The sequence below is a fragment of the Myotis yumanensis genome, unplaced genomic scaffold (genome assembly GCF_028538775.1).
Source record: "Myotis yumanensis isolate MYYU_CA2020_CCGP unplaced genomic scaffold, mMyoYum1.0.hap1 SCAF_12, whole genome shotgun sequence".
In the NCBI taxonomy this organism is placed as follows: domain Eukaryota; kingdom Metazoa; phylum Chordata; class Mammalia; order Chiroptera; family Vespertilionidae; genus Myotis; species Myotis yumanensis.
In genome coordinates this window covers 26,293,094-26,320,457 of record NW_027223763.1, presented here as the reverse complement: position 1 = coordinate 26,320,457, position 27,364 = coordinate 26,293,094, and the positions used below count along the sequence as shown (strand labels likewise).

Genomic DNA, 27,364 nt, shown 5'->3' with positions numbered 1-27,364 from the left:
TGGGATAACTACTTTAAAACATAATCTCTCTTTTTCCCCCTTTAAATTAATTTCCACTTATTTATAAACTAAGCAAAACCATAATGACTTCTTTAGCCCAAAGTGACAGTTATTTTATTGTTGGATTTCATTTCCTCTGCAACCAGGGTGTGTTGATCAGCCTCAGCCAGGTGTGAACGGCCATTTAGATTTGAAAGACATGCAACACATGTCACAGCCAAGCACATGCACACGTCACACACGAATGAACTCTGCTGCAATCTCCTTCTTTCCTCTGCTTCCTCATGGCCTCCAAACATGCACCTCAGAACCCCGCAACTCCGAGACCCCTCTCCTCCAGGAGCCAGTTTTTCATCTGTTTTTAATAACTGACTCTCCCACGAAAAGGTTTATGTTCACCCTTTTATTTCCTCCCCTCCCCCTAGCCACCAGATGTGCTGTGAACAGTGGCCCCCCTCCTCCCAAGTCCCCAAGTTCTTGCTCCTCATTCTCTGGACTACTCTGGGCCTTTGAGCCTGTGAGTCGTGTCCCCCACCCCCCTACCCCCACCTCCCTCCGCCCCAGGACCCAGTGTCACCTGCTTCTGGTCCCTTTCTCCATTCCTTCCAGGGCAGCTGCACAGGGCTCACCCCTCCACACTGCTCACCCCTGTGCACACGCTCCTTCAGCAGTCAGTCTACCAGGGGTCCTCAAACTACGGCCCGCGGGCCACATGCAAATACAAATATTGTATTTGTTCCCGTTTTATTTTTTTACTTCAAAATAAGATATGTGCAGTGTGCATAGGAATTTGTTCATAGTTTTTTTTTAAAACTATAGTCTGGCCCTCCAACGGTCTGAGGGACAGTGAACTGGCCCCCCGTTTAAAAAGTCTGAGGACCCCCGGAACTTCTCCTCACTCAGGATGGCCAGGGATCTCTCTCTCCCTCCAGGACCTCTATTCCGAACTTCAGACCTGCCTTCCTCCTGCCTGGTGGGCAGTTTCACCTGCATCTTTATATCCATGTGTCCAAAACCTACCCTTCTCATCTTCCCCCCTCCTCTCCTTTCTGTTATCATTGATCATCAGTTCTGGTAAGTCAAGCTGAGAACCAATGTTATTTTTCAGAGTTGGGTACCGTGGCCGAGAGGCAGTCCAGGGCCCTAGTCCCAGCTCCGTTCTGGTTTTCTGAATGACTTTGAACAAGTCAGCGGAACTTTTTGAACCTGTTGCCTCTCACGTATTAGGAAAGCCCAAGCAAGAACTGTGATCAAGGTTTTCCAGACTCGTCTCACGAAGGATGAACACATTTGTAAGCAAGAGCCGGTTAGCAGCAGGGGCTGGGCTCCAACCAGCACGTAATGCTAAATCCAGAATCCGTCTTTTCCATTACACCGCAGGGCACGCTCTCTCCCCACGCCCTCGCAGCTGGACCCAGACTACGCCCTGCGAGCTGCCGGCGGCCTCCTTCCGACGCTGTTTGCTCACCTCTCCTCGCAGGGACCCCGCGACCGCCAGGGACCGCGCTACCCCGCCGGGATCCAAACGCCCAGCACACAAGTAGGGAGCCGGGCTTCCGGTTCCCCGCGGCACCGCCCCTAGCGGGTAGCTCCGCCCCCTGCTCCGATTGGCTGGCGGAGCCCGGGGATTGGCTGCGCCGCGGGCGCGGGCTGACGTGGCGGGGTCTACGTGTGGGTCCCGGTGCTGCGGACCCAAACCGAGCGGTGGAGCAGCAGCGAAGCGCAAGCAGCAGCGATGCCGCTGGAGCTGGAGCTGTGTCCCGGGCGCTGGGTGGGCGGGCAGCACCCGTGCTTCATCATTGCCGAGATCGGCCAGAACCACCAGGGCGACCTGGACGTGGCCAAGCGCATGATCCGTGTGGCCAAGGTGAGGGGAGCGCGCCAGACGAGTGGGGTGCCAGGAGGGGCGGGCGGAGATCGGGGGGAGCCGGCCTGGGAGGGGCTCTGGGAAGGAGAGGGGTCGCGGGGAGCCGGGTCCACCTTTATCTGCCTCTTGCCTGCATCGCCCCCTGGGGTCCTGGTTGCGAGACCCATTTTTGAATCTTTTTAAAAAATACATCCTTATTGACTTAAGAGAGTTAGGGAGAGGGAGAGAGAGAGAAACATCAATGATGAGAATCATTGATCGGCTGCCTCGTACGTCCCAGACTGGGGATCGAACCCGCAACCCGGGCATGTGCCCTGACTGGGACTCGAACCCTAAGCTCCTGGTTCATCGGCCGTTTTTTAATCTTTCTAATCCTCTTCATCCCTGCTCCACCCTGATCCTCCTAACGCTATTTCTCTCGCCCCTCCTGGTGGCGGCGTGGTCTTTCTAAAGCACAGATTTGATCAGGTCATACCCCTGCTGACACCTTCAGTGGCTCCCCACTGACCTTGGGTAGATGGAATGCTTTGTCCAACTTATTAAAAAAGAGCCAGGAGACTTTGGCTAGAAATAAATGACGAAGATTTAGTCAAGAGTCTTAGAGTTTGGAAACACAATTAGCCAAAAACCCAGAAGTGCTCTGAAGAAGAAAGGAAGGTTACAAGTTTTTTATAATAAAGTCACATCCTTGAGAATAATCAGTCCTGCAGTTTTAGTTGGCCCATTAGCAATGGGATGCCAGGTAGTCTGGTCATGTCCTAAGTCCTTTAGGGAATAGTCATGTCTGATGTATGTTCAGGCATTGACACACAATCAACTGATGTATCTCTAGATATTGGTGTAGAACTGGAAAGTTAAACATTTTAAGTTACCAGGGAAGTTAAGATAAGAGAAAGAATCATTTTCCTTATGCCTCAAACATCATCATCATGTTAATAATTTAGCAGCTTGCTCATACAAGTGTGTTTGCAATGTTAAAGGTTGAGTTTGTTTTAACTTTAAAATTCTGATGCAAATGGAGCATCCCTCCTTGGTTCATCCTAGTGTCCTGCTGCTTGTTTTCTGCCAGTAGAGAAGCAGTAAAACCTTGAACAAAGAAACCATCAGCCATATAGTAAAACGCACAGTGACTGTGTTTTCTGAACAAGGAGTTTATCATAGCATTAAACAAATAAGGAAATCACTCATTTTTAGGAAAGAAGCTGAGAAAAGAGGAACCTGTTATGGTACCATTGCTGTCATGTGGAATACAGATTCTGCTACTTCACTTTTTTGTTATTGTTGATTTTGTTAATCCTCACCCCAGGATATTTTTTCCATTGCTTTTCAGAGAGAGAGGAAGGGAGGTATCGGGAGGAAAAGGGAGAGAGAGACACACATTAATGTGAGAGACACATTGATTGGTTGCCTCTCGTACATGCCTTATCTGGGCTGGGGATTGAACCTGCAACCGAGGTATGTGCCCTTGACCAGGAATCAAAACCCAAGACCCTTCAGTTCACAGACCGACACTCTAACCACTGGGCAACACTGGCCAGGCTCTGCTACTTTGCTTTTATCATCTCCCTATAAAGGGAAGGTTTGCTCAGATGGAAACAAGCCTTTTAACTTTTTTTTTTTTTTAATTTAAATTCTTTCTTGTTTAAAGTATTGCATAAGTCTCCTTTTCCCCCCATTGACCTCTCCCCGGTCACTCCCACCCCCCAGCACATGCCCTCACCCCCCTACCTTTTAACTTCTTGAGTGAAAGTCCACTTCTTGAGATAGATGTGAAAAGCAAAGGGAGCCTAAGGGGCACTGTGTGAAGACCTCCTCATTAGCTTGCTGGAGGCCTGAGTGTAGCAGAGATCCAGGTTGCAGCCCTGAACCAACATGCATGGTCTGCAGCCTCAGGAAAGTGATCTGACCAGCTGTGCCAGAGACTCATTGTGCAACTCTGGTCAGGTCACTCTGGGCCTTGGGATCTTCATCTAGACAAAGGGAACTGTGTGGCCCTACATCACTTTCCGTTCTAATGTTCTTTGAACTTCTTCCCAGTGTCGTGTCCTGACTCTGCTGTCTTGTGATTTTTTTCCAGGAGTGGGAGCAGCATTCTTAGCACAGACATTTCTGGAGCCAAGGTTTTCAACAGCAATGAATACCTCTGTGTCTACAGAAATGTCAGTAAGCTGACTCTTTAGAGGGTTTCCTTAATATTTCTGTTGAGTGGTTTTTAAAGACAGTTTTGAAGGTTGGATGCTGACTGGCAATAGAATTATAGCTTTTATAGCCAGACAATCCAGCTTCCATATTACAGCTTCTGTTCAGTTAGGCTGGGGCATGTTTATTTGCTTCTTGCCCCAGAATCTCTTGTCATGCTTTTCTGTACAAGTGCAAAAGGGCTAAAAGCAGAGTGGTTCCCTTGTTTCCCACCCCCATAAGGGGCTCCTCAGAAAAGTTACAGGCCCTAGAGCTAGCCCAAAGCAGTTACTGATATAAAGAAACTGAGTCCAGAGACAGGACTTATCCAAGAGTTAGGGTCAGGTTCTGATTTTTTTCTCCTAAATTCTGGTCCAGTGCTCATTTTACTGTCTTCTGCTGAGTTGTACAACTTAAAATCTTCCTTAACTGTTTGATTAATTACTTCAAATATTACAACACAAAACAAAGCCCCTAATCTTCCCCCTCCCCCTGTTTTTGCATTTTAAGGGGGGAAAATAGGGAGAAGTCCTATCCCCAACCTTTTCCTTTGAGATCTTTTGCTTCTCTTGTTCCTCTCCTAGGCGGAGTTCTTTTTTTTTTCTTTTTTTTTTTTTTAAATATGTTTTTACTGATTTCAGAGAGAGGAGGGGAAAGGGAGAGAGATAGAAACACCAATGATGAGAGAAGATCATCTATTGGCTACCTCTTGCATGCCCTCTACTAGGGATCAAGCCTGCAACCTGGGCATGTGCCCTGACTGGGAATCAAACTGTGACCTCCTGGTTCATGGGTCAACACTGAACCACTGAGCCACACCAGCAAGGCTTCTTTGGGGGTTCTTAACTGCCTCTGTCATTTGACATTGTTTTTAAAGATAATGATGTCATAGCAGGTGCCCCAACATTTCTCTCTGAGAATCTATGACAGGTCATTGAAAGGAATCCTGATGTATGTTGCAGGAGTGTGGGGCTGACTGTGCCAAGTTTCAGAAGAGTGAACTGGAGTACAAGTTTAATCGGAAAGCCTTGGAGAGGCCATATACTTCGAAGCACTCCTGGGGTAAGACGTACGGGGAGCACAAGCGCCACCTGGAATTCAGCCACGCTCAGTACAAGGAGCTGCAGAGATATGCCGAGGAGGTGGGCATCTTCTTCACTGCCTCTGGCATGGATGAGGTGAGCCCTCTGCCACTCTGTCATTTGCTACTTTAGCAGACCCAGGGGACAGCAGGCGGCCTGGTGGCTTTTGGCTTGAGCCGGCTCTTTTATGCTTTCTGGACCTAGAGCTCTCCATAGCATTAACCAGAATAATGCCCATCCAAACGGGAAGCCAGAGGGAGGAGAGGTCCAGTGAAAGTTTGTGGAAGTGTACCATAGTTTTCAAAACAAGTTGTCTGGGAGCAGGGGGCAGCCACACTGGTACCGTGTTCTTCAAGCTGTGAGAGCCCCCACTGGGCCAGTTTTCCCCAATGGAAAGTCATCTGAACTAGGAGTCAGGAAACCTCAGTTCTGGCAGCAGTCTGTTTCTTGCTGAGTGGCCTTGGCTGATTTGGGTGGCGTGGCACTGGCATCATCCAGAAGGGCGTGGCACCCAAGATGGCCACGCTCACATCCTGGAAGAGTCTAGCTGGTGCCAGGTCTCAGTTTTGATCTGCTCTGTAACCTGCCTCAAGATTTCTTCATCTATCTTTCTGAAAGTAAATAAATTTTAATTGTAAAAACTAATATAACATCACAGAAAGTTTAGAAGACAGGAAAAAGAGGGAAAAACTGATCCATAATCCCTATATGGCAGTTCTTTTTATATATTTCCTCCCAAAGTCTTTTTATATGCAAATTTTATTGCTTGGTGGTTATATTTGTGAATATTTAATTCTGTGCATCTTTTCCCAGTTAACATTATACCAAAAGTTTAACTCTCCACATATATGTGTGTGTGTGTGTGTGTGTGTGTGTGTGTGTGTATGTGTGTACACACACACACAAATATTATTGATTTTTAGAGAGAGAGGAAGGGACAGGAGGAGAGAGATAGAAACATCGATGAGCGAAATATTGATCGGCTGCCTCCTGCACGCCCCATACCAGGGAATTGAGCCTGAAACCCAGGCATGTGCCCTGACCAGGAACGAACCAGCAACCTTTTGGTGCACAGGACAACGCCCAACCAACTGAGCCACACCAGCCAGAGCTAACTCCCTACATATTATGCTTAAAGTTTTTAATAGCAGTGTAATATTTTTTTGAGGATTTAACCTTTAAGAAGGTCCATAAGGTCAAAACTATTTTCATGATACTCAAATGTTATTTGCCTTTTTCACTGCGTTCTCTCACAGTGTATAGTGGTATTTTCCAGAGGCTATGTGATATGGGATGACATCATTCCTCTGGCAGTGGCTAATGAAATGTGTGCTGTGTGTTCCTTATTTTTTAAATAACAGCTTTATTGACATACCATACAATTCACCCTGGCAAACATTACTCAGTTTTAAAACACATTGTGATATCACTACAAAATTGTTAGTATGGCTCAAATAAAAAATGGTACCCAGCTGGTGTGGCTCAGTGGTTGACTGTCAACCCATGAAACAGGTCACAGTTTGATTCCCGGTAAGGGCACATGCCCAAGTTATGGGGGTACAGGAATCAGCTGATCGATGATTCTCTCGCATCATTGATAGCTCTCTTTCCCTCCCTTCCTCTCTTTGAAATCAATAAAGAGGTATCCTATATAATAAAACCCTAATATGCAAATTGGCCAAATGGCAGAACGATGGGTCTCTATGATGTGCACTGACCACCAGGATGCAGATGCTCAGCGCAGGAGCTGCCCCCTGGTGGTCAGTGCACTCCCACAGGGGGAGTACTGCTTAGCCAGAAGCGTAGCAACAGCAGCAGTGGCAGGAGCCTCTCCCGCCCGCCCGCAGCAGCACTAAGGACCCCTTGGGGGATGTCCACCTAAGCCAGCAGATGGACATCCCCCGAGGGGTCCCGGACTGTGAGAGGGCACAGGCTGGGCTGAGAGGACCCCTCCCCCTTCCCCCAGTGCATGAATGTCATGCTGGGCCTCTAGTATTTTATAAAAAGTGGCAATGACACCAAATTGTAGCAAGGATGCAGAGAAAATGGATCACTCATATGTTGCTGGTGGGAATGTAGCATGCTCTAGAAAATAATATGGAAATTTCTTTTTTTAAAAACTTTAGTGAGATGTAATTCATATACCGTGTAATTCACCCACTTAAGAATGTACTTGTAGTTTCTTATAAAATCAAATGTATGTTTATCATATGACCCACCAGTTGTCATTTGGTAATTTATCCCAAAAGAAATGAAGTACTGATACATGCTACAATATGTTCCTACAAAAACCTGTGACTGAGTATCCACAACAAGTTTATTTGTAGTAGCCCCAAACTAGAACAACCCAAACATTCTTTAGCAGATGAATTATTAAACAAACTAGTACATTCATACCACAGAATACTACTCAGCAATAAAAATGAATGAACTATTGATACATGAGACAGCTTGGATGGATCTCAAAGATATTATGCTGAGTAAAAGGGCCAATCTCAGAAAGTTGCATATTATATGGTTCTGTTATATAATATTCTTGAAATAACAGAACTATGAGATGGAGATCAGGTTAATGGTTGTCAGGGGCTAGGGAGGGGAAGAAAGGGAGGTGAATGTGTCTATAAAGTGGTAACAACAGGGAACCTTGTAGTGATGGAATAACTCTCTGTCATGACTGGTGGTGGTCACATGAGTGTGTATGTGAAACTGCACAGAATTAAATACATGTGCACTCAGATGAGAACATGTGAAAAATGGTGAGATCTGAACAAGACCAGTGGACTGTGTCAGAGTCATTCTCCTGGTTGTGAGACTGCACTAAGGGAAGTGTACATACGTTCTCTGCATTATTTCTCACAGCTGCATGTGAAGCTATTATCTCAAAAAGTTCAAAATGTAAAGAAAACTAAATTCTTCAGTTTTCATTTTAATCCAGTAAATACGAATAGATAGAACCTACATGAACAAAAGCTCTCTAGAGTCCTTCGTAATATTTAAGAGTATAAACATAAAAACATTTGGGGCCCCATGCTGCACGGTGCACACCTCAGCTGTGTGGCCCGTTGTGTAAGTGCATGGACGCGGATCAGATTTTGTGCTTGAATATGGTTCTGCCTGTCATTCCTGGTGTGTCATGTGGAGGTTATTTAACCTCTTTAGCTCCAGTTTCTTCAACTATAGAGTTAGTACTGAACCCACCTTGTAAGGTGCTCAGCAAATATTAGCTACAGTTGAGGAAAACAACCTGGGCTGAGGGTCAGGACATCCAGGTTCCTGCCCTGCTCTGCTCTAAGATAATATCAGCGTGAGCTTGGCAGTCCTTTCCCTCTCTGGTCTTCCTTCCTCTTGTGTGTGAACAACTGCTGTCCAAGGACTCTCCCAGCTCTGACATCCTGAGTCATTATAGGACCAGAGAAGGCCTCGCTAAGGTGACACACCTGGAAGGAGGACTTTCCTGCTCAGTCCGCTTCCAGACACCTGAGCACCTGGATGTGTAATGGAGAGAGGGCACCTTCTTGCATCTGTGAGCTGCTTAGGAAAAGTCACGTCTTTTGGTTCTTTGCTCCCAGGTGGCTTCAGGGTGAGAAGCAGGGGCAGTTGGGAGATGCAGAGGAGCCTGGGTGTTGTTAGTTGGGGGCTACCTCTCAGCCTGCAGCCTTTTGGTTTCCCAGGAAGCTTCTGTTTGGTGTGTAGAACACATGCTCTGCAGCCACACTGAGTCCAGGTCCTGGTACTGACACTAACTATGTGGGCTCAGGTTCATCATGTAACTGCTTGGAGCCAAAGGTGCCCCATCTGTAAAAATCCTATATAGCCCTAACCTGTTTGACTCAGTGGATAGAGCATCGGCCTGCAGACTGAAGGGTCCCAGATTCGATTCTGGTCAAGGGCATGTACCTTGGTTGCGGGCACATCCTCAGTGGGGAGTGTGCAGGAGGCAGCTGAATCGATGTTTCTCTCTCATTGATGCTTCTAACTCTCTATCCCTCTCCCTTCCTCTCTGTAAAAAATCGATAAAATATATATTTAAAAAAAATTTTTAAATCCTATATAATAAAAGTGTAGTATGCAAATTGTCCCCTCAACCGGGAGTTGTCCGGGAGTTCGACCAGGGGGTGGGGCCGGCCAGGGGATGGGAGGGAGTACCCGGCCAACATACGGCAGCTGCTACGGACCAGTGCACGGCACTGGGCCTCTAGTGGGATAATAAATATGCCCACCCCACAGGGCTGGGGTGAGTATCAGTGAGATAAACCTGTGGGTGCAAGATCTGAATCCACTGAGTGACAGCTGTTCTGTTACTTACAACTCTTTGGAGTTTCTCTGCTTCATACCATCTTCACAGGGAGGCTCCTCTGTCCTGGAATGCCATTTGCTCCCAACTGGTCTCCTGACTGACCTGGGCACAGCAGTGAGGAGAAATGCATTCTTAAGAGCCTTTAGAAGAGTCAGTTTGCGTTGCCGGCCAGGTCCTGTTGCTGAGCCAGCATGTCCCGCCTACCCGGCCGTTGGAGTGGGTTGGTCCCTTTTTTCGTGTTTACCTAGCATGTGGCTCCGGGTGTTTATCCCCCCGAACTTCCTTATGGACAGGAGGCACTCGCTGAGGGCCTGTTTCCTCCACTTGTGTGCTGCCCTGGGGCATTCTTTATGTGCTGAGGGAAGGGTAAGGTGTGGCCGGATTTTATTAAGGCCAAGTAAACTTCCGGGGCACCTGGTCAGAACTGCACAGGGGCACATGCAGCTCTCCTGAAATGAGCAGCGTGCCTTTGGTCTAAATGGAGAGTTTGATTCAGATAGCTAATGGCAGCCATGACCATAGAGGTGGCCCCTCACACACAAAGTGACCCATCCTGCAGAGCTGCCCTGCCTCTCAGTGCCCTTTCCTTTCCCTCCCTTTCCTTGGCCATCCCTGCCAGCAGGGTGCCTCCTGTCAGGATCCGGTGCACTCTGACAGGCCACTTGGCTGAGTGCTTCCCCCTTCATCATTCCTCACCCTGGGCAGCTCTTCAACTCATCAGCATGGGCTTCTTTTATCTTTACTACAGGATCCCCAAACTGAGGGGAGTGGTAGGGGCTTTAGAAACATCCCAGCTCCTCTCTTCTGTTACCTCTTATGTCAGCGGGTCCCAAAGTTTCTCACAGGATGCGATATGGAAAAGGGGCTTCCGGTACACGTTGTCAACTCTCATTAATTAATTTAAAATCAGTACATCTCTCCTCCCACTTAAGAGGAGCTCTGCCAGTGCAGCATTTCACCCAAACCCATTTGCTGGTGGGACCCTTTTCTGTGAATTTAACCATTTGGATGCCTAGGGTGGGTCACACTGGCCAGTTTTGCTGTGGAGTGGGAGGGAGGAAAAGTTGTGAGGCTGCTGGTTGCGTTGCACCCCTACATGGAAAGGGGATGGACAGCCAGATGGGCAGGGCTGGGAGAAGCCAAGGAGTCCACAGAGAGAAGGGGCCTCTGGCACTGATGAAGCCTGAGGAGGCTGGGGCACAGGATGAAAGGCTCGCATTATCCCAATGATTGAAGTGGGCACCCTTTGCAGAGATCAATCCTCAAAGGCAGTTTTCTAAATGGCCACTAGGTGGGGATGGTTCCCAGGAGGCCTACAAAATGAGGCACACCTATGCCATTGATAGAATTTGCCCTTTTTTTTCCTCACTATAAAACTGTAAATTTTACAACCTCCACAGGTGAGCTTTAGCAAATTTTTTTTCCTGCATTTGGCCCCTCCTTTCCCCTGTTTGCTCTGCACCTCTCCCAAGTGACCTCATCCACCTGTTTATGACCTTGGGGACTTTTTTTTTTTTTTTTTTAAATATTTTATTGACTTTTTACAGAGAGGAAGGGAGAGAGATAGAGAGCTAGAAACATCGATGAGAGAGAAACATCGATCAGCTGCCTCCTGCACATCTCCCACTGGGGATGTGCCAGCAACCCAGGTACATGCCCTTGACCGGAATCGAACCTGGGACCCTTCAGTCCGCAGGCCGACGCTCTATCCACTGAGCCAAACCGGTTTCGGCCCTTGGGGACTTTTTTATCATGGCCCACTTTCTCACAAATTGAACATTAGATAGAAGAAAATGTAGCATAGGCTTTCCCTCTGAAAATAGAAATCACTCTTTTCATCTGCTAGAGTGAAAGGCATGGAAAAATTTGACATCATTCACTAAACATATTAAAGAATCTTTTTCAGTTCCATTCTAGAGCTAGTTAACAGTGAGATACATAAAGAGGAGAGAGTGAGCTAGAAAAATATGGAAGGGAAAGAGACAAGGAAGAAATAAAGTCGATGGGAGGAGGCAGCAAGAACTGCAGCAAAGGTAGCTTAGCACACTTGGAGGTGAGTGACACTTGGCCACACTGGACAGTGTCTATTGGACATAGTGGGTTGCAAACTGTCTTTGAACTGTTCATTGGCTGGTCAGCCACGTGTATGACCCTCCAAAAGCTATAACCAGTACATTACTAGAGGACTTACATATGAGGAAAGTTATTCTCTGAGTGCAGCCACTGTGATTGCGGTAGCTCATAGATGACCCACTGGGAAGGTGGACAGAAGCTTGGCCATCAGTGGGTTGATAAAGAGTCTGCTGGCAGAATGTCCTTTTCATACTGTTCCTCACCCACCCCTGTGCCCTTTGGTTTCTCAGGCATGGTGACCTAGCTCCTTGCTACCCAGAGTATGAGTCATGGAGCGCCAACCTTGGCATTACCCAGGAACTTATTAGAAATGCAGACTGTCAGACCTCACCCTAGACTGACAATCAGATTTTGCATTTCATTTTAATAAGATCCTTGGGAGATTCATGTACCCAAGTTAGAGCATGAGAAGCACTGACCTAGCTCATCAAGTCTTTCAAACTTACTTCTGAAACTCAGGCAAGGACAACTGATTTTCAACTTCAGTTTTTAAATAGTATAATAAAAGGTAGTTTTGGCCCTGGCTGCGTGACTCGGTTGGAGTGTCATCCTGTACACCAAAAGGTTGCAGGTTCGATCCCTGGTCAGGGAGCATATGGGAGCAGCCAATCCATATTTTTCTCAAATTGATGTGTTTCTCCCTCCCTCCCTCTCTCCTCCTTCCCCTCTCTAAAATCAATAAACATATCCTAGGGTAAGGATTTTTTTTAAAGGTAGTTTTGGAGGTCTTTGTAGATTTGACAGCAAACAAATTTTACTCTTAAAACTTGTGGTCTTCTGACTCCTTCATCAAGCATTTGCTACACTTGCCAATCTCCTGAGTCTTATTGATGAACCCCAGATAAGGATGGTGAAGGGCCCTGGACAGGGGATTTGAGGCAGTGATATTGTGTCCAAAAAAAAAAAAAAGCAACTGAGGTTTTCCCTGGGTGGCATGGTATGAGGTCTGAAAGGGCTTGGGTTTGATAGGCCCTGCCAGCTCACTGTGTCAGAGCTGGGCCATCAAATGCTCCATTTCTTCCACTTTTGGCAAAGATTGAAGTGGCCTCTTTTCCATGCTTTTTGGTCCTTCATAAAGGGTAAGACCTTTGAGGGACATTCATTTTCTCACTGCCTGGTTTTCTGGGTCAAGATGAGGTCATGACCCATGAATGTGTTCACTGGGTTCTGTGCCCCTAGGGAAGAAGATCTGGCCAGAGGTCCAATTCTTTTCTGGATTCTGTAGTCAGCCAGGCCAGCGTGCAGTGTTTGTTGGACAAATGGATGGGTGACTTTGAATGAAAGAATGTTTGAAGTTGAATGAAATGACTGATAACAGATCTTTGCCTGTTTTCAAGTTGTTGAGAGAGTCCCTCTTGCTGGAAAAAAGGAGGGGTTTTATGTTCTGTGTGGCTCCTCGCCTGTCTTGAGGGCAGTGATTTTGAACAGCCATGAAAAGAGCGCCTTCTTTGATTTTTGTAGATGGCCGTTGAATTTCTGCATGAATTGAATGTTCCATTTTTCAAAGTTGGATCTGGGGACACTAACAATTTTCCTTATCTGGAAAAGACAGCCAAAAAAGGTGAGTGTTTAATCTCTGTCATATTTTATATGAGGGAGTCCACACCACGTTTTTACTCCTTTAGTGGCAGCTAAAAGAGTAAATCAGACTTTAGAAAACTCTTTTCAATCTGCACATACTTCCATTTTTTCATATGCTAACTTGGAAGAGAAGAAATTAAGGATGACACAGTTGTTATAAGGACTTAATTAAAATTATTTTTAATTTATAAGAAATTACACAAAATTGGAGATTTGATGCCATAAAACTTCTTAAAGAAAGCTCTGAGAAATATTCTTGAGGTATATTATAATATCTAACATATGCACATTATAGTTTGTAAGGCAGGGTTTACAATATGAGTGATCTCATTTGATTCTCACAGCGCCTCTGGGACTTTATACTTATGTCATAGACGAGGCATCTGAGATCACATAGCTAGTGAGTGGCAGCCCTGGGTTCTTGAATCTGGAGTCTGTGCTTATCCTACCACACAGTACAACCTCTTAATCCAATGAGATGCTCATCTTTCTTTGAGGTGTGTGAAGTCGCTCTGACTCCTTAATTCAGTTCACTTTTCTAAACTATAATGTTGGGGGGTGAGGGGAGTCTGCATTTCCCATAGTCGAGGGCAGGATCCCACCAAGCTCACCTCTGTTCCTCCACAGTGGCTGGCAGAGTATTTGAGAGATGTTTGTGAAGTTCGGTTGATCAGGTGACCAGCAGTTGGGATTTGCTTGAGGGAGAATCAGAACCACTAAAAAGAAAGTGACGGTGGTGTTTGTATTTGGTCACTCAGGCCGCCCAATGGTGATCTCCAGTGGGATGCAGTCTATGGACACCATGAAGCAAGTCTATCAGATTGTGAAGCCCCTCAACCCCAACTTCTGCTTCCTGCAGTGCACCAGTGCATACCCACTCCTCCCTGAGGATGTCAACTTGCGCATCATCTCGGTGAGCAGGAGGAAGGGCCATTGTCTCATTGGGCCACTTGGAAATGGCTTTTCTTAGGCCATTTACTGCAGGGAAGATGTAGCCTTTTTTCTCTCTCTTATACATTCTTCTTTTTTTTTTTTAAGTATTTATTGTGGAAAGTATTACATATGTTCCCCTTTCCCCCCATTGATGTAGCCTTTTATGCACACAAAATTCTAACCAATATTGATATGCTTCATAACTTGAGCCCCCTTTGACAATCTTGCTGTTATAGAATCAAATTAGAACTGATCAGGCAGCTAAGGAAGCAGGTACATTCTATAGAAGGTGATTATAAATTAAATTTTCTTAAAACCAATCTTAATTTCACCCATTATTAAATGTAAGTCCTCGTAATTGTCTATATACATTTATTTTACCCATCTGTATTGGCCATTAGAGGTCCCTCTTCTGTGAATTGCTGGCTTATTAGTGAGTTATCTTGTGTGTGTGGTAAAATAAAAGGTTTACCATTTTAACCATTTTTAGGTATACAGTTCCAAGGTATTAAGTACATTTACAGTGTTGTGCTACCATCACCACCATCCATCTCCAGAACTTCTTCATCTTCCCAAACTGAAACCAATCCCATTAAACACTAACTGCCCATTTCCCCTTCCCCTGGCAGACACCATTCTTCTTTCTGTTCCTATGAATTTGACTTCTTAAGGTACTTCATATAAGTGGACTCACATAGTATTTGTCCTTTTGTCTTCTTTCACTTAGCATAATGACTTCAAGGTTCATCCATGTTGTAGAATGTGTCAGCATTTCATTCCTTTTTAAGACTGAATAATATTCCATTGTATGTATATAGCACATTTATCTATCCATCAATATACATTTTGGATGTTTCCACCTTTTGGATATTGTGAATAATGCTGTTAGGAACATCGGTGTAGAAATATCTTTTTTTTTTCTTTTTCATTTTTAAAAAATATATTTTATTGATTTTTTACAGAGAGGAAGGGAGAGGGATAGAGAGTGAGAAACATCGATGAGAAAGAAACATCGATCAGCTGCCTCCTGCACACCCCCTACTGGGGATGTGCCTGCAACCAAGGTACATGCCCTTGACTGGAATCGAACCTGGGACCCTTCAGTCCCCAGGCCGACGCTCTATCCAGTGAGCCAAACCAGCTAGGGCTAGAAATATCTTTTTATCTTCTTCATATTGAGTTGTAGGCGACCTTCTTGAAACTTCTGGCTTTTCCTGCTCTATGTTTTCTGCCAGCTCTGATACATTTCTACCTGTAATTCTGCGCATCCCTGAGGCTCAGACTGTTTATATTGACAGCCTTGAGGGAACTTTTTCTCTCCCAGGATTTTGTCCACCCCAACTCAATTAAAGATGGTGAAGTCTAATCCCAAAGGGAAAAACACTTACTGGAGATCTCACAGCAGCTTGGTGGCAAAGCCGAGACTAGAATCCTTTGTCTCTTTCTGCCTTGGGCCAACTTTTGTCAGTACCTAGAACTTAATTAGAAGTGTACATATATGTAATTACCATCTGAAAACATTAAATTAGTGTAATTCTAAATATATGTACACACATAATCATGATATTGCAATTGACCAGTTTCCCTTTTACATTTTCCTTTCAGTACAGTATTCGACATTGTTTTATTTTCATGACAGTCTAAACATTTGTACATGTTGCTGCAGTATTCATCTCTCACTTTAAAAGTTTAACCTTTATAGCCCAGCTGGCATGGTTCAGGGGTTGAGCATTGACCTATGAACCAGGAGGTCACGGATCCATTCCCAGTCGGGACACATGCCCAAGGTGCAGGCTTGATACCCAGTGGGGGAGCGTGCAGGAGGCAGCTGCTCAATGATTCTCTCTCATAGTTGATGTTTCTATCTCTCTCTCCCTCTCCCTTCCTCTCTGAAATCAATAAAAAGTATATATTTTTTTTAAATTGTTATTTGAAAACTGACACTATTTTTTTTTTAATATATTTTATTGATTTTTTACAGAGAGGAAGGGAGAGAGATAGAGAGCTAGAAACATCGATGAGAGAGAAACATCGATCAGCCGCCTCCTGCACATCTCCCACTGGGGATGTGCCCGCAACCCAGGTACATGCCCTTGACCGGAACCGAACCTGGGACCCTTCAGTCTGCAGGCCGACGCTCTATCCACTGAGCCAAACCGGCTTCGCCCTGACACTATCTTTTTACCTAAACTTTCTGTCCCTCCTAGTTGATAGTCTTTTCTCTATTTCTAGCCATCTCTTAATGCTCTGATTTTAAAAATTTAAACATGCTTTTTAAAAACCCAAACAGCTTTGAGTTATAGAACATAGAAAGTGAATGTTCTCTTAATCCCAAGCAAACAAGATTGCCATTATCAACAATTTATTATATGTGACTCCAGATATTTTCCTTCTCTGTGTAGCATGGCTCCCCTCTCCCTCTAGACCCATCCGAGGTGCAGTCATGTCTGTCTGCTCTCTTGATACCAGGGCACAGTGAGTGATAAATTGCCAGCCCTCCCATCTCGGGCCCAGCCCACCATATTACAGCAGTTTGAATTCCCCAACCTAGCAACCTGCACTCCCTTGTCCATCACGCACCCTTTAAAGCCTGGTTTTCAAGGCTTTTGCCGCTCAGCTGTCCTAATCTTTTATTAAACCCCATCTGGGTCTTTCTACTGTACTTAAGCTTTCTGGTAGCCCTCACTGACAAGACTCACTCGACTTAGAATGTCTTTTGTTGCATTCAGTGAATTATAGATAACAGATTAATTAATTATTTAGCATTTCTACCAAAGGATTGTTTTGAGATTGGACTATATACATTATTGATGATGATATATGTGCATATAGCACACTTGCTTTCAGCAGTTCAGGCTAATTAAATGTGACAGATGCCTTTTGAATGAGAGTTTAGGCATCTGGTTATAGCTGTTATTCCTGGTCGTTTGTGCAGTGAGAAACATTCTTAAAATGCCTTCTCGGTAACAGTGGCCATTATTTTTTGAGCATCTACGTGTGTTTAGTGTTTTTCATGCATTTATGGCAGTCTTCGACAGCTATTACCCCCAGTGAGGAGAGGCCCAGAGAGCCTGAGTAAGGTCTTGCCCATATTGTACCAATGGCGAGCTGCTAAACTGGAACTCTAACCCAGATCTGCCTGAGTCGGGAATATATGCATGAAATACAACAATATTTAACTGATTTTTTTTCTTTTCCTATTTAAAGGAATATCAGAAGCTCTTCCCTGACATTCCCATAGGGTATTCTGGGCATGAAACAGGAATAGCAATCTCTGTGGCCGCTGTGGCTCTGGGGGCCAAGGTTTTGGAGCGTCATATAACTTTGGACAAGACCTGGAAGGGCAGTGACCACTCGGCCTCGCTGGAGCCTGGAGAGCTGGCCGAGCTGGTGCGGTCTGTGCGCCTTGTGGAAAGGGCCATGGGCTCCCCAACCAAGCAGCTGCTACCCTGTGAAATGGCTTGCAACGAGAAGGTGGGTTCTGCCCCACCCTGCTGGGCTCCCCTGTTCGAGAGGGCCGAAATGGGTTTACCTGCTAGGGAGAGTCAGTACCTACCCTGCCTGAGCCCAGGCCAATGGGAAGATAAAGGAATATCTCTCCAACCTTCTGGCCTTATATGAGCAGTGGGAGAAACATACTACTTAAGGCAGTGGTTCTTAACCTTCCTAATGCCGCGACCCTTTAATACAGTTCCTCATGTTGTGGTGACCCCCAACCATAAAATTATTTTCCTTGCTACTTCATAACTGTAATTTTGCTACTGTTATGAACTGTAATGTAAATATCTGATATGCAGGATGTATTTTCATTGTTACAAATTGAACATAATTAAAGCATAGTGATTAATCACAAAAACAATATGTAATTATATATGTGTTTTCTGATGGTCTTAGGCGACCCCTGTGAAAGGGTCATTTGACCCCCAAAGGGGTCGAGACCCACAGGTTGAGAACCGCTGCCTTAAGGGAACTTTAGCAGTTCCTCTGGCTGCCTACGATCATGTTATAATTTCTCACCTAAGTCTCTGAAGTCTGTGACCCCAGGCTCTAGACTCCAGGAGATGTAAGGGGAGGTGATGGTATCCAGGGCCTCATGAGGCACTCAGACAGGTTAAGTCTAGGGTCCCTTGGAGTAGGTAAGCCTTGAGAAACATTCAGGTAGAGGGGTTCTATGGGGCAATGGGAGAAGGGCCTGTGATATATGTTGAGGCATCCCTAATCAGGAGGCACTGGAAGAATGGGAGTGGCCAGTTGTCAAGGGGGTTAGTGGGGGGATGATGCAAATATTTTCTTAGGAACATTTTGAGCTGTGTAGCATTGACCTTCAGACAGAGGGGATGGTGAGGCCAAAGAACACTGCCTGGCACACTCACAATCTGGGCTTCTTGGAAGGGGTGGCTTAGGCCCGTCTTGGCCTCTGAGTCATAGAGCCAGGCGACCCAGGGTCGGCAGGAGTACAGACACTCCTAATCTGCTGCAGGCTGTCTGGGTGAAGGCAAAATCAACCACCAGGCTGCATGGGGAGTATTGTCATCTTTTATTCTGGTGGGGCCCTACTCACTTCCCTCAAATTAAAGATGCATAGATAATAGGAAATTATAATAATAGTAAAAACAAAATAGTAACAAGACAAACAAAAAACCTGATAGAGGAAAGGGGAAGAGAATTGTACCCAAAACCAAAATGAGAACTAAGTGCGTAATTTGGTTCTAAGTCTCCTGGCTCCCTGAGCAAACAGTGAAACATAACAGGATGCATAATCTGATATTGCTCGTTGATAGACATTTGTCCTAGTACTAAATTCCAGAATTGATTCCTTGGCTCTTACATGAAGGATATAGAGGAATATAATTTGCTTAGCAGCATTGTGGACAAAACTTAGAAATGCTGGTGGTGGAGCTTCCAGTATCCTTCATCCTGCTCGCCTGCCCATTCTGTCTGCCCCATCCTAGGAGTAGCAGTCATACTCATCTTGTGAGACCTCCATATTCCTATTTCACTGAGCAATGTGGCCCGTAAGGTTCATGTCCCTTGAGAGCAGTGGGCCAGGAATGAGGAATCCTAGGTTCTCTTCCCAGCTCCTTGCAACCTTAACCAAGTTACCCATCCTCTTTGTGCCTCAGTTTTCCCAAGTTTAAAATGAGACATTGACTTTATCAGGAGGAGCATTCTATGTTTCAGGTAGATTACGTGTATTACCACTAATCCCTATCGTAGTCGGTAAGATAGAGGCACCATTATTTCCCATTCTACAGAGAAACTGTAGGGGTTCCAAGGGGCAATGGGAGAAGGCTGTTTGGTGACATATCCAAGCCTTTTCCTTTGCATTTTATTGTGAAGGCCCTTCCTCTGAATCTGAGTTCACCCCATATTGGCTGAGTCCCTGCCATGTGTGACATACTACTCTAGGCACCGAGGGTGAGGGTGAGAACAGTCCCTATTCTCAAGACACCTTGTGAAGACTGATCAGGCATCTTGAGTATAAAGCAATGTGCACTAGTTACTTTTGTGAGACTAGCACTGAGTGTTACTTTTATCCACAGCTGGGCAAGTCTGTGGTGGCCAAAGTGAAAATTCCAGAAGGCACCATTCTAACACTAGACATGCTGACTGTGAAGGTGGGTGAGCCTAAAGGCTACCCTCCTGAAGACATCTTTAGCCTGGTGGGCAAGAAGGTCCTGGTCACTATTGAAGAAGACGACACCATCATGGAAGAATCTGTAGAAAACCATGGCAAAAAAATCAAGTCTTAAAATAAAGTGCCATTCTCTGAATTCTGAATTGCCTTTTTGGTACTGTTGGTTATGTTGGGTGAGGTGGGACAGGAGTGGTCTCCAAAGACATGATTCTCATCCACTCCCTGTCCCTGACAGCAGGCAATTTTGGGCCAGGCCCTGTGTCAAGCCGTTGAAGGAATACAGAAAGCAAATACAGCCATTTCTGCTTCAGGTTGGCTGGCCCAGAAGGGGAAGTGGACTCAAAAGCAAATCATCACCTCCAGTTGTGTGGGTGCAAGAGGGACGAGTGCTTGCTGGATAGGTCCTGTCTTTTAAGCCTTCATTCTTATTGCCCACAAAGGCAACCCAAATGACCCGAAATCTCCCTTCCAGACCTCCAGCTGTCTTTCTCCATGGCCCTACCCCCTGCCCACTGTGGGGCTCTGTGTTCAGTTAGCTGTATAGTGATCATTTGGTGTTAGAGAAAGTACTGGTCAAAGGGTCTTGCAGGCAGTGAAATACCCAAGGTGCTCATATCTCTGAGAAAAGAGAACTTCTTTCAACAGCTCTGAAGGGTCTACTACGTGGCAGACTCTTTTAGGTCCTGAGGATGAGTCCAAATCCCTTCCTCATGGAACTTTCATTCAGGGGGGGACATATGGTATACAATAAACCATGAACACAGTAGTTAAATCAGTATGTTAAAAGGTGATATGTGCAATGGGGGTAGTGGGGAAATAGAACCGAGTGAGGGAGATGGGAAATGTGGGGCTTGGTGTGTGAGCATGTTGTGGCGACTTTGAATATGATGGTAATGCTGAATTCAGCCCTTCTATGATCCATAATGAAATTGTAAACCCAGCTAATAAAAAAGATTGTCTTGCCCTAACCGGTTTGGTTCAGTGGATAGAGCGTTGGCCTGCAGATCAAAGGTCCCAGGTTCGATTCCGGTCAAGGGCATGTACCTTGGTTGCGGGCATATCCCCATTGGGGAGTGTGCAGGAGGCAGCTGATCGATGTTTCTCTCACATCAATGTTTCTAACTATCCCTCTCCCTTCCTCTCTGTAAAAATTCAATAAAATATATTTTTTAAAAAAAGATTGTCTTATGTTCTTGAACAGCAGCATGAACCTTTCACAGAGATTTCATATCATATTCCCCTTTGTTCATTTGAACCAATAGAGATTAATGATTCTTTTCAAACATATTTTCAAATTCTTAATCTTTGTTCACATTTGGCCTTGTTTACTATAACTCCTCTTGTTTCAAAGTGTATATTTGCATCTTTTCAAATGCATAAATTAGCCTTTTGAAGTTTATTTACTTGTGAGTATAGAACCTTCTCTTGCAGATCCCAAAACAGTTTCTGGAAAGGTACTCAAGTCTGTGTGAATGGGGTGGGATAGGAATCCTGGGTTGTACTCATGTGTAAAAGAAAACCCATAAAATTGATATGCTAAGAACTGAAGTGTGATAGTACCAATTTCTGGTTGATACTCACTCCCTTTCATTTTTTTCCCTATAAACAGACCTTGAAGAGACCATCAAAATTTCCTATTCCAGGGCATTTTTTCTCTACAATAGCAGAGAAGGTGACATTTAAATATCTGAAACTTCCTAACAAGAAGAGACATAGCATTAGAGGGATGTGTCCCAGGGCCTGGAAACAGGATGTGGGTCTGGAAGAGAGGGAAGGGCCTGGCCTGGGCTCTAGCTGAGAATGTGTAGTGAGTGAACCAGTCAATTGCCTCCACAAACAGCACCTCCATATGTATGAATTGCTGAGATGTTTTCCAAGAGTCATGAGAGGGGATGGTATAGTCAGGAAAGACTTCCTGGAGGAGGTGGCCCTTTAGTTCAGCCTTGCAGGTTGAGAAGTGACTGACAGAGTGAGGGCGTAGGCTTGGGAAGTGCCCAGAGTGTCCAGGAACTAGCAGGTGATGATTTGGCAAGGAATGGCCACATGGAGAGGAAAGAAGGGACTTGGAATGGGTCAAGAAAGGAGCAAGGGCTTAAAAGCCTGCTGAGTTTGGACTTTGTTCTATAGGCAATAGGGAGTCATGGAAGGCTTCTGAGCAGAACATGGTAGACTCAGACCCACGCCTCCCACTCTCACACTTATCCTCCATCTAGCTTGGCTTCTGGGGCAAGCTGTCCCCTCCCCATAGTATGAATTCCTGCCCACCAGAAAGAACCAAAGATGGCTTTAGTGTTGGTAAAGGATGATCACAAAAATGCCAAAAGCTACATAATACTGTCATGGATAGAAATAGCTGGGAGGCAGGGTTTGTTTTCACATAAGCAAGAACTTAGTGAATTCTCTTCAGAAGTGGTAAAGTCCCCTTCACTGAAGATATTTAATCAGGGACCCACTGACCACTGCAAACAAATGGTGGAGGGGGTGGAAAATGAGCAAGACTCCGTCCAGGCCTAGATGCCATGAACATGAAACAACAACTCCCAATGCAGACCATGGTTCAAAGAATATTCAGCCCTGGCCAGGCCCAGTTGGTTGGAGTGTCCTGTACACCAAAGGTGGCAGGTTTAATGCCCAGTGAGGGCACATACCCAGATTGCAGGTTTAATCCCTGGCCAAACGATCGATGTTTCTCTCCTTTCCCTTCCTCTCTTGAAAAATAAATTTAAAAACTTTAAAGAGACAAATATCATATTTTATGTAAACATATATATTAGAAAATTGCTGTCATTTACACATATCTGCAAGAAATTTCCTGTATCAATTAAGAAATTTCTACAAATCTGAAAGAGTGATCAATACCCTTGCAGACATGGACCCCAAGGAAGCTCAGTCCTCTCCTGTGGATATGCAAGGAAGCTCCTGCTACTGCCAGATGGCAGTTTGGAGTAGCAGTTGTCTCAGTGCTAAACACAACAGGAATTCTGCTGGGGATGCTCACATATCCTGGCATGGCACAGCTCTGTACAGTTTTTAAGGCTAGTTCCTATCCTTGGCTCATTTGAGACTCACAGCACTGGTAGGTAGGATTTTTACACCCATTTTACAGATGATGCTCCGAGAAGTAAAAAGTGACTAGCCTGAGGTCAGAGTTGATTATGGACCAAAACTGCAGTTTTCCAACTGGTGCAGGCCTTGGTGTGGGAAACTGATATAGGGTTAAGCCTCCGACTGGCCTGCTGGCAAAGTCACAAACAAGTCCTAGCTTAAAGGGAACAGTCCTCTTAGCATAATTAGGCTTGACCTTATAACACTCCCTAGATCTTATCTGGGAAAGCTAATGGGATGAGGAAGTGCAGGAAGTGTAACCATGGTCAAAACAAATGAAACTCACAAGAACTGTGTAACTATAGAAACCACTACCTTGTTTACCTCTCACTATAAAATAAAGGCTCAGCTTGCCTTGGGATCTCTCTCTGTGGCCTCAGCCAGGCACAGGAAAGATCCACGGAGACTAAGGAAAGCTAGAGAGTTCTGAACACTGTCTCCGTGTAAAACATTCTTCGCCGACTCCGTCCACACCTTTGGAAACCCCTGGACCCGCTGGGGCTGGACCCCAACACCTTGGCACAAAGTAGGCATTTGATAAAAGCCATTTTTCAACCTTTATAGTCTCTGCTACTCTCAAATCCCTGCTCCGGGTATAAGACCTCATCTCAAGAGCCCAAGGGAGATAATCCAAAGCTAGATTTGCCCTAGCAGTATGGCCTTGTGGACATAAGCACAGACCCCAGCTCCATTAGCTGTGTGACTTGTCTCAATTTTGTCTCAGTTGGGATAACTTTCTAAGTCCTAGGGATGATGTGAGGATCAAATGAGTTCATAGCCATAAAGCATTGGAACAGTGCCCAACAAAGAGCAAGGGCCATTGTTACTCGGCCCCTGTTGGCTGTGGGCCGGGGAACCGGTCTGGATTTGCAGGGATGAACAGAGATGTAGAGTCAAGTGTACCCCTCTTGCTCTGTCGGGAATGCCTCTGTCTGAATTCAGTTTTGGGCCATCCCCAGTAAAATTCCCCCTTCTCAGGATTCCTGGAGCATAGTGCTTAGACACCTATTCAAGTTAGAGTTTTAAATTATTTGGTTAGAACTAAAGGCACTTTTGAGGTTCCTTCTGTCTTGAATTCTAATTGTATTACATTGCCCCATATGAAAGTGCCATTTTTAGGTAAAAAAAAACTATTGGAAATTCTCATTTTATGGTTCAAACTAATTAATGCATGTAGTTTGTTTAAACCATGAGGGAGATTCAGCTTTGTGTTTTCCTCACCCTACCACTGTCCTGTCAAGCACTTAACAAGGTAAATTTAATATGGTATAACTTGAAAACTGTCTAGGGAACTTGACAAATCAGGATGCTGAACCTTTAGAACTGAGGCACAGGCCCTGGAAGGAGGCCTTTCTCTCCCTGTTAGAGGAGCTGGCCTCCCTGAGGTCCTGCTGGTTTGGCCTTCTCTATTTATGTCACTTCTGGAAAGTGGGGCTCTGTGGGTTTCCTTGGCAACACCTGGATCTGAGAAGCATAGGGTGTCTGGGCTGCCCAACTCCACTCATGCTCTGCTTTTGATTCTAAGACAGTGGGAAAACTGCCAGTGGTTGCTTAGTAACTGCCACCTGCTGATTCTTCCCTACATCCCCAGGAATGAATAAGCAGTTAATCTCCCAGGTTAAAGCCTGGGCCAAAGGGCAAATCAGAAACTCGCCTAGGGGTGGGAGTGCTGGGCCGCCCTTAATCACCGTGGGCTACTTTAAGCAACTTACTTTCAGGTAAGGACCTGTCTCCCAAAATGTACAATGAGGTCAGGCTGAGTGATCTGTCAGGCTTTCCCAGCCCAGCTGCTCTGTGATTCCATGATAGCCAGCTGCTGGCTATTTGCTACCTGGGAGGGCAGGGACTTACTGAACTTTTCAGGATGGGGAGAGTGCAGGACACAGCTGCCCTTAGAAAGCTTCCAATCTAGTTAGAAAGATAGCTCCCAGGTTTGTGGCCCTGATGCTAAGGCTCTAGTGGCTTGGGGAGACTTCCTTGGGGGCAGTTAAGCCTTGGGAAGACAGAGACGGGCAAAGAAGAAGGGCTTTCCTATATAAATGTCATGGGGGCAGGGGAAGAGAGCTGCAAAGGCGCAGAGGCCCACCACGGGACAGTTCCGCCGGAGGGTATCTGAAAAGAGCCGCAGCAGCTCAGGGGCAGCCCACAAAAACCTTGCATACTAAGGCGAGGTGACGTGCTTTTCCCCCCTGGAACCCTTGGAACCTTTTCATTGTCCTGAGAGGCTAAGTGCGGTTTTAGGCAGATCACTCTGGTTATGGGTGGAGGACGGGAGAGGGTTCAGGCCGGGCGCTATTAAGAGGCTCTTGATGCTGCTCCGAGGAAACGTGGACAAGCTGAATGACGCCGAATGCAGAGGAGACAGAGCCCAGGGGCACTGGTTAGATGGAGTCAGGGCTGGGCGCCTCTCCTGCATTCGCGCATTTATTGTGCACCTACTATGTGCCAGCCAGTTCTGGCTTCTGTACGAGGGAGGAGGTCTGAGGCTAGTGTAGTGTGATTGGTCAGGATGCCGAGGGCTCACCTGCGAGGGCGTCCTTTCCGGAACCCCGACTAAAAGCAGTGCAGGGGGGTGGGGAGGTCTGCTGAGCGAGCAGCAGGGGACCGATGTTTAAGGCACGTCCGGACCCGGCCTGGGAGAGGACCTGTGACAGCGCAGGCGTGACCGGTGGGGGAGACGGCGGGTGTGCTTGCAGAGCAGGCGGTGGACAACTCACGTCTGGGTCGGGTGTGACCAGAGTCCCGGGAAGTCTACGGGCGGTCCCTCCCATCGGCCCCTAGGGCAGCCGGGGGATGCTGATGGCCCCTTCCCAGAGCCGCAGGGCCGGGTAGAGCGGCTCCTGGAACGCGGCGCGGAAGGTGTGGAGGTGGCTCATGCCGTCCGACACGTCGTAGAAGGCGAGGACGCCGGCCTCGTAATCCAGGAAGACGCCCAGCCGGTCGGGGTCGTCGCGGGGCCACAGGCGGCAGCGCTGGCTGTCGTGGAAGGCCCAGTACTCCAGGTCGTAGCGTTTGAGGCACCACGACTGGCGGTTGCAGCCCAGGCGCGCGGCGGCGGCGTCCCCGCGGCGCCGCAGGGAGGCGTAGGCCGCGCCCACCCACCAGCCGCAGCCCGCCTCCTGCACGTCCACCTCCCAGTAGTGGCGGCCGGCGGCGAAGCAGTCGCTGCCCAGCACCTGCCACAGCGTGTCGAAGCGCAGCGCGGGCGCGGGCCCCAGGCGGCCGAGCAGGACCAGGCGCACCGTCCGACGGTCGGGCGACAGGCGCAGGCGCGCGTGCATCGTGTCCGGGTCCAGCGTGGGCGTGCGCGCGTCTGCGGAGGGCGGGGACAGCACGCACGCCTGATGGGCGGGGCCAGCGCTGAGCCCCGCCCCGCCCCCGGGAAACCTACCGGGCTGGCGCCGGCGGACCCACACAAGCTCACAACAAAAAAAAAATGGGAAAACCCGGAAATCGCCCTGGAGAAATGGAAAGCCCCCTTTTAACCCTGATTGCCTCTGGGAGGTGACTGGGGGAGCATGAGAAGGAGAGCATATTTTACTGTCCACCCGTTATACCATTTGAATTTTGAACCATGTGATTTGTTGCCAATTTCTAAAAATTTAACTAAAATAATCCCATCACTGTTAAGATTTGAGAGTAGCCCTAGCTGGTTTGGCTCAGTCGATAGAGCAGTGGTTCTCAACCTTCCTAATGCTGCGACCCTTTAATACAGTTCCTCATGTTGTGTGGTGACCCCCAACCATAAAATTATTTTCCTTGCTATTTCATAACTGTAATTTTGCTACTGTTATGAATCGTCATGTAAATATCTGATATGCAGGATGTATTTTCATTGTTACAAATTGAACATAATTAAAGCATAGTGATTGATCACAAAAACAATATGTAATTATATATGTGTTTTCCGATCCCTGTGAAAGGGTCGTTCGACCCCAAAAGGGGTCGCGACCCACTGGTTGAGAACCGCTGGGATAGAGCATCAGCCTGGGGACAGAAGGGTCCCGGGTTTGATTCTGGTCAAGGGCACATGCCGGGTTTCGGGCTCAATCCCCAGTAGGGAGCGTGCAGGAGGCAGCTGATTGATGATTCTCTCTCATAATTGATGTTTCTATCTCTCTCTCCCTCTCCCTTCCTCTCTGAAATCAATAAAAATATATTTTAAAAAAAAAGACTTGAGAGTATATCCTTCCAATATTTTGACTTGCTGCTTTATAGCTTTCCTTAACATTGGTATCATACCATCCATGCTCTTGGACAATTTTTTTAATAATTTACTAATGTATTTAGGAACATTTACCACATCAAATAATATTCTTTTAGAGTATTTTAATGGCAAACCTAAGATTTTTATGTATGGGTGCATTATATTTAAACCCACTCCCTTTAAAATATTTAAGCTTTTCAGAAGGCTTTTTGAAAACACTAATATGATCACATCTTTATGTATTTTATTATTTCTTTAGGACATATTCCTAACAGAGGAATTGCTGGGTCAACGGAGAAAGGTGGTAGTGATTAAACCAATAATGGTTCTTGTTACATAGACA

General features: G+C 46.2%; 2 protein-coding genes across 4 annotated transcripts in view; one reads left to right on the top strand and one right to left on the bottom strand.

Annotated features, from left to right (window-relative positions):
- The first annotated feature begins 1,686 nt into the window (after positions 1-1,686).
- Positions 1,687-19,852, top strand: NANS (N-acetylneuraminate synthase). Its single transcript, XM_070431102.1, has 6 exons — positions 1,687-1,867; positions 5,008-5,223; positions 13,019-13,118; positions 13,897-14,051; positions 17,279-17,545; positions 19,615-19,852. Exons 1-6 carry the CDS (start codon positions 1,736-1,738, stop codon positions 19,822-19,824), a joined length of 1,080 nt encoding a protein of 359 aa, XP_070287203.1. The 5' UTR covers positions 1,687-1,735; the 3' UTR covers positions 19,825-19,852.
- The window catches only part of TRIM14 (tripartite motif containing 14), a 40,684-nt gene continuing 16,931 nt past the window's right edge, over positions 3,612-27,364 (bottom strand). Inside the window, exons 6-8 of one of the 3 annotated variants that reach the window (XR_011473390.1) lie at positions 25,339-26,127; positions 9,434-9,526; positions 3,612-5,738 (exon numbers count right to left, since the gene is read on the bottom strand). Coding sequence is in view for 1 of the 3 variants with exons in the window: in XM_070431101.1 (XP_070287202.1) it covers positions 25,592-26,127 (536 nt within the window). In the remaining 2 variants the exon portion in view is untranslated. Of the gene's footprint in view, positions 5,739-9,433; positions 9,527-13,769; positions 13,855-22,458; positions 26,128-27,364 lie in introns of those variants that run through there. The other 2 variants (XR_011473391.1, XM_070431101.1) reach the window with 2 other exon arrangements.

Bases quoted from the DNA above. Each gene is read 5' to 3' on its own strand.
- NANS (XM_070431102.1), top strand. From the start codon at position 1,736: ATGCCGCTGGAGCTGGAGCTGTGTCCCGGGCGCTGGGTGGGCGGGCAG. The intron at 1,868-5,007 runs GTGAGGGGAGCG...TGTATGTTGCAG, and splicing joins GCATGATCCGTGTGGCCAAG to GAGTGTGGGGCTGACTGTGC. The intron at 13,119-13,896 runs GTGAGTGTTTAA...TTGGTCACTCAG, and splicing joins GGAAAAGACAGCCAAAAAAG to GCCGCCCAATGGTGATCTCC.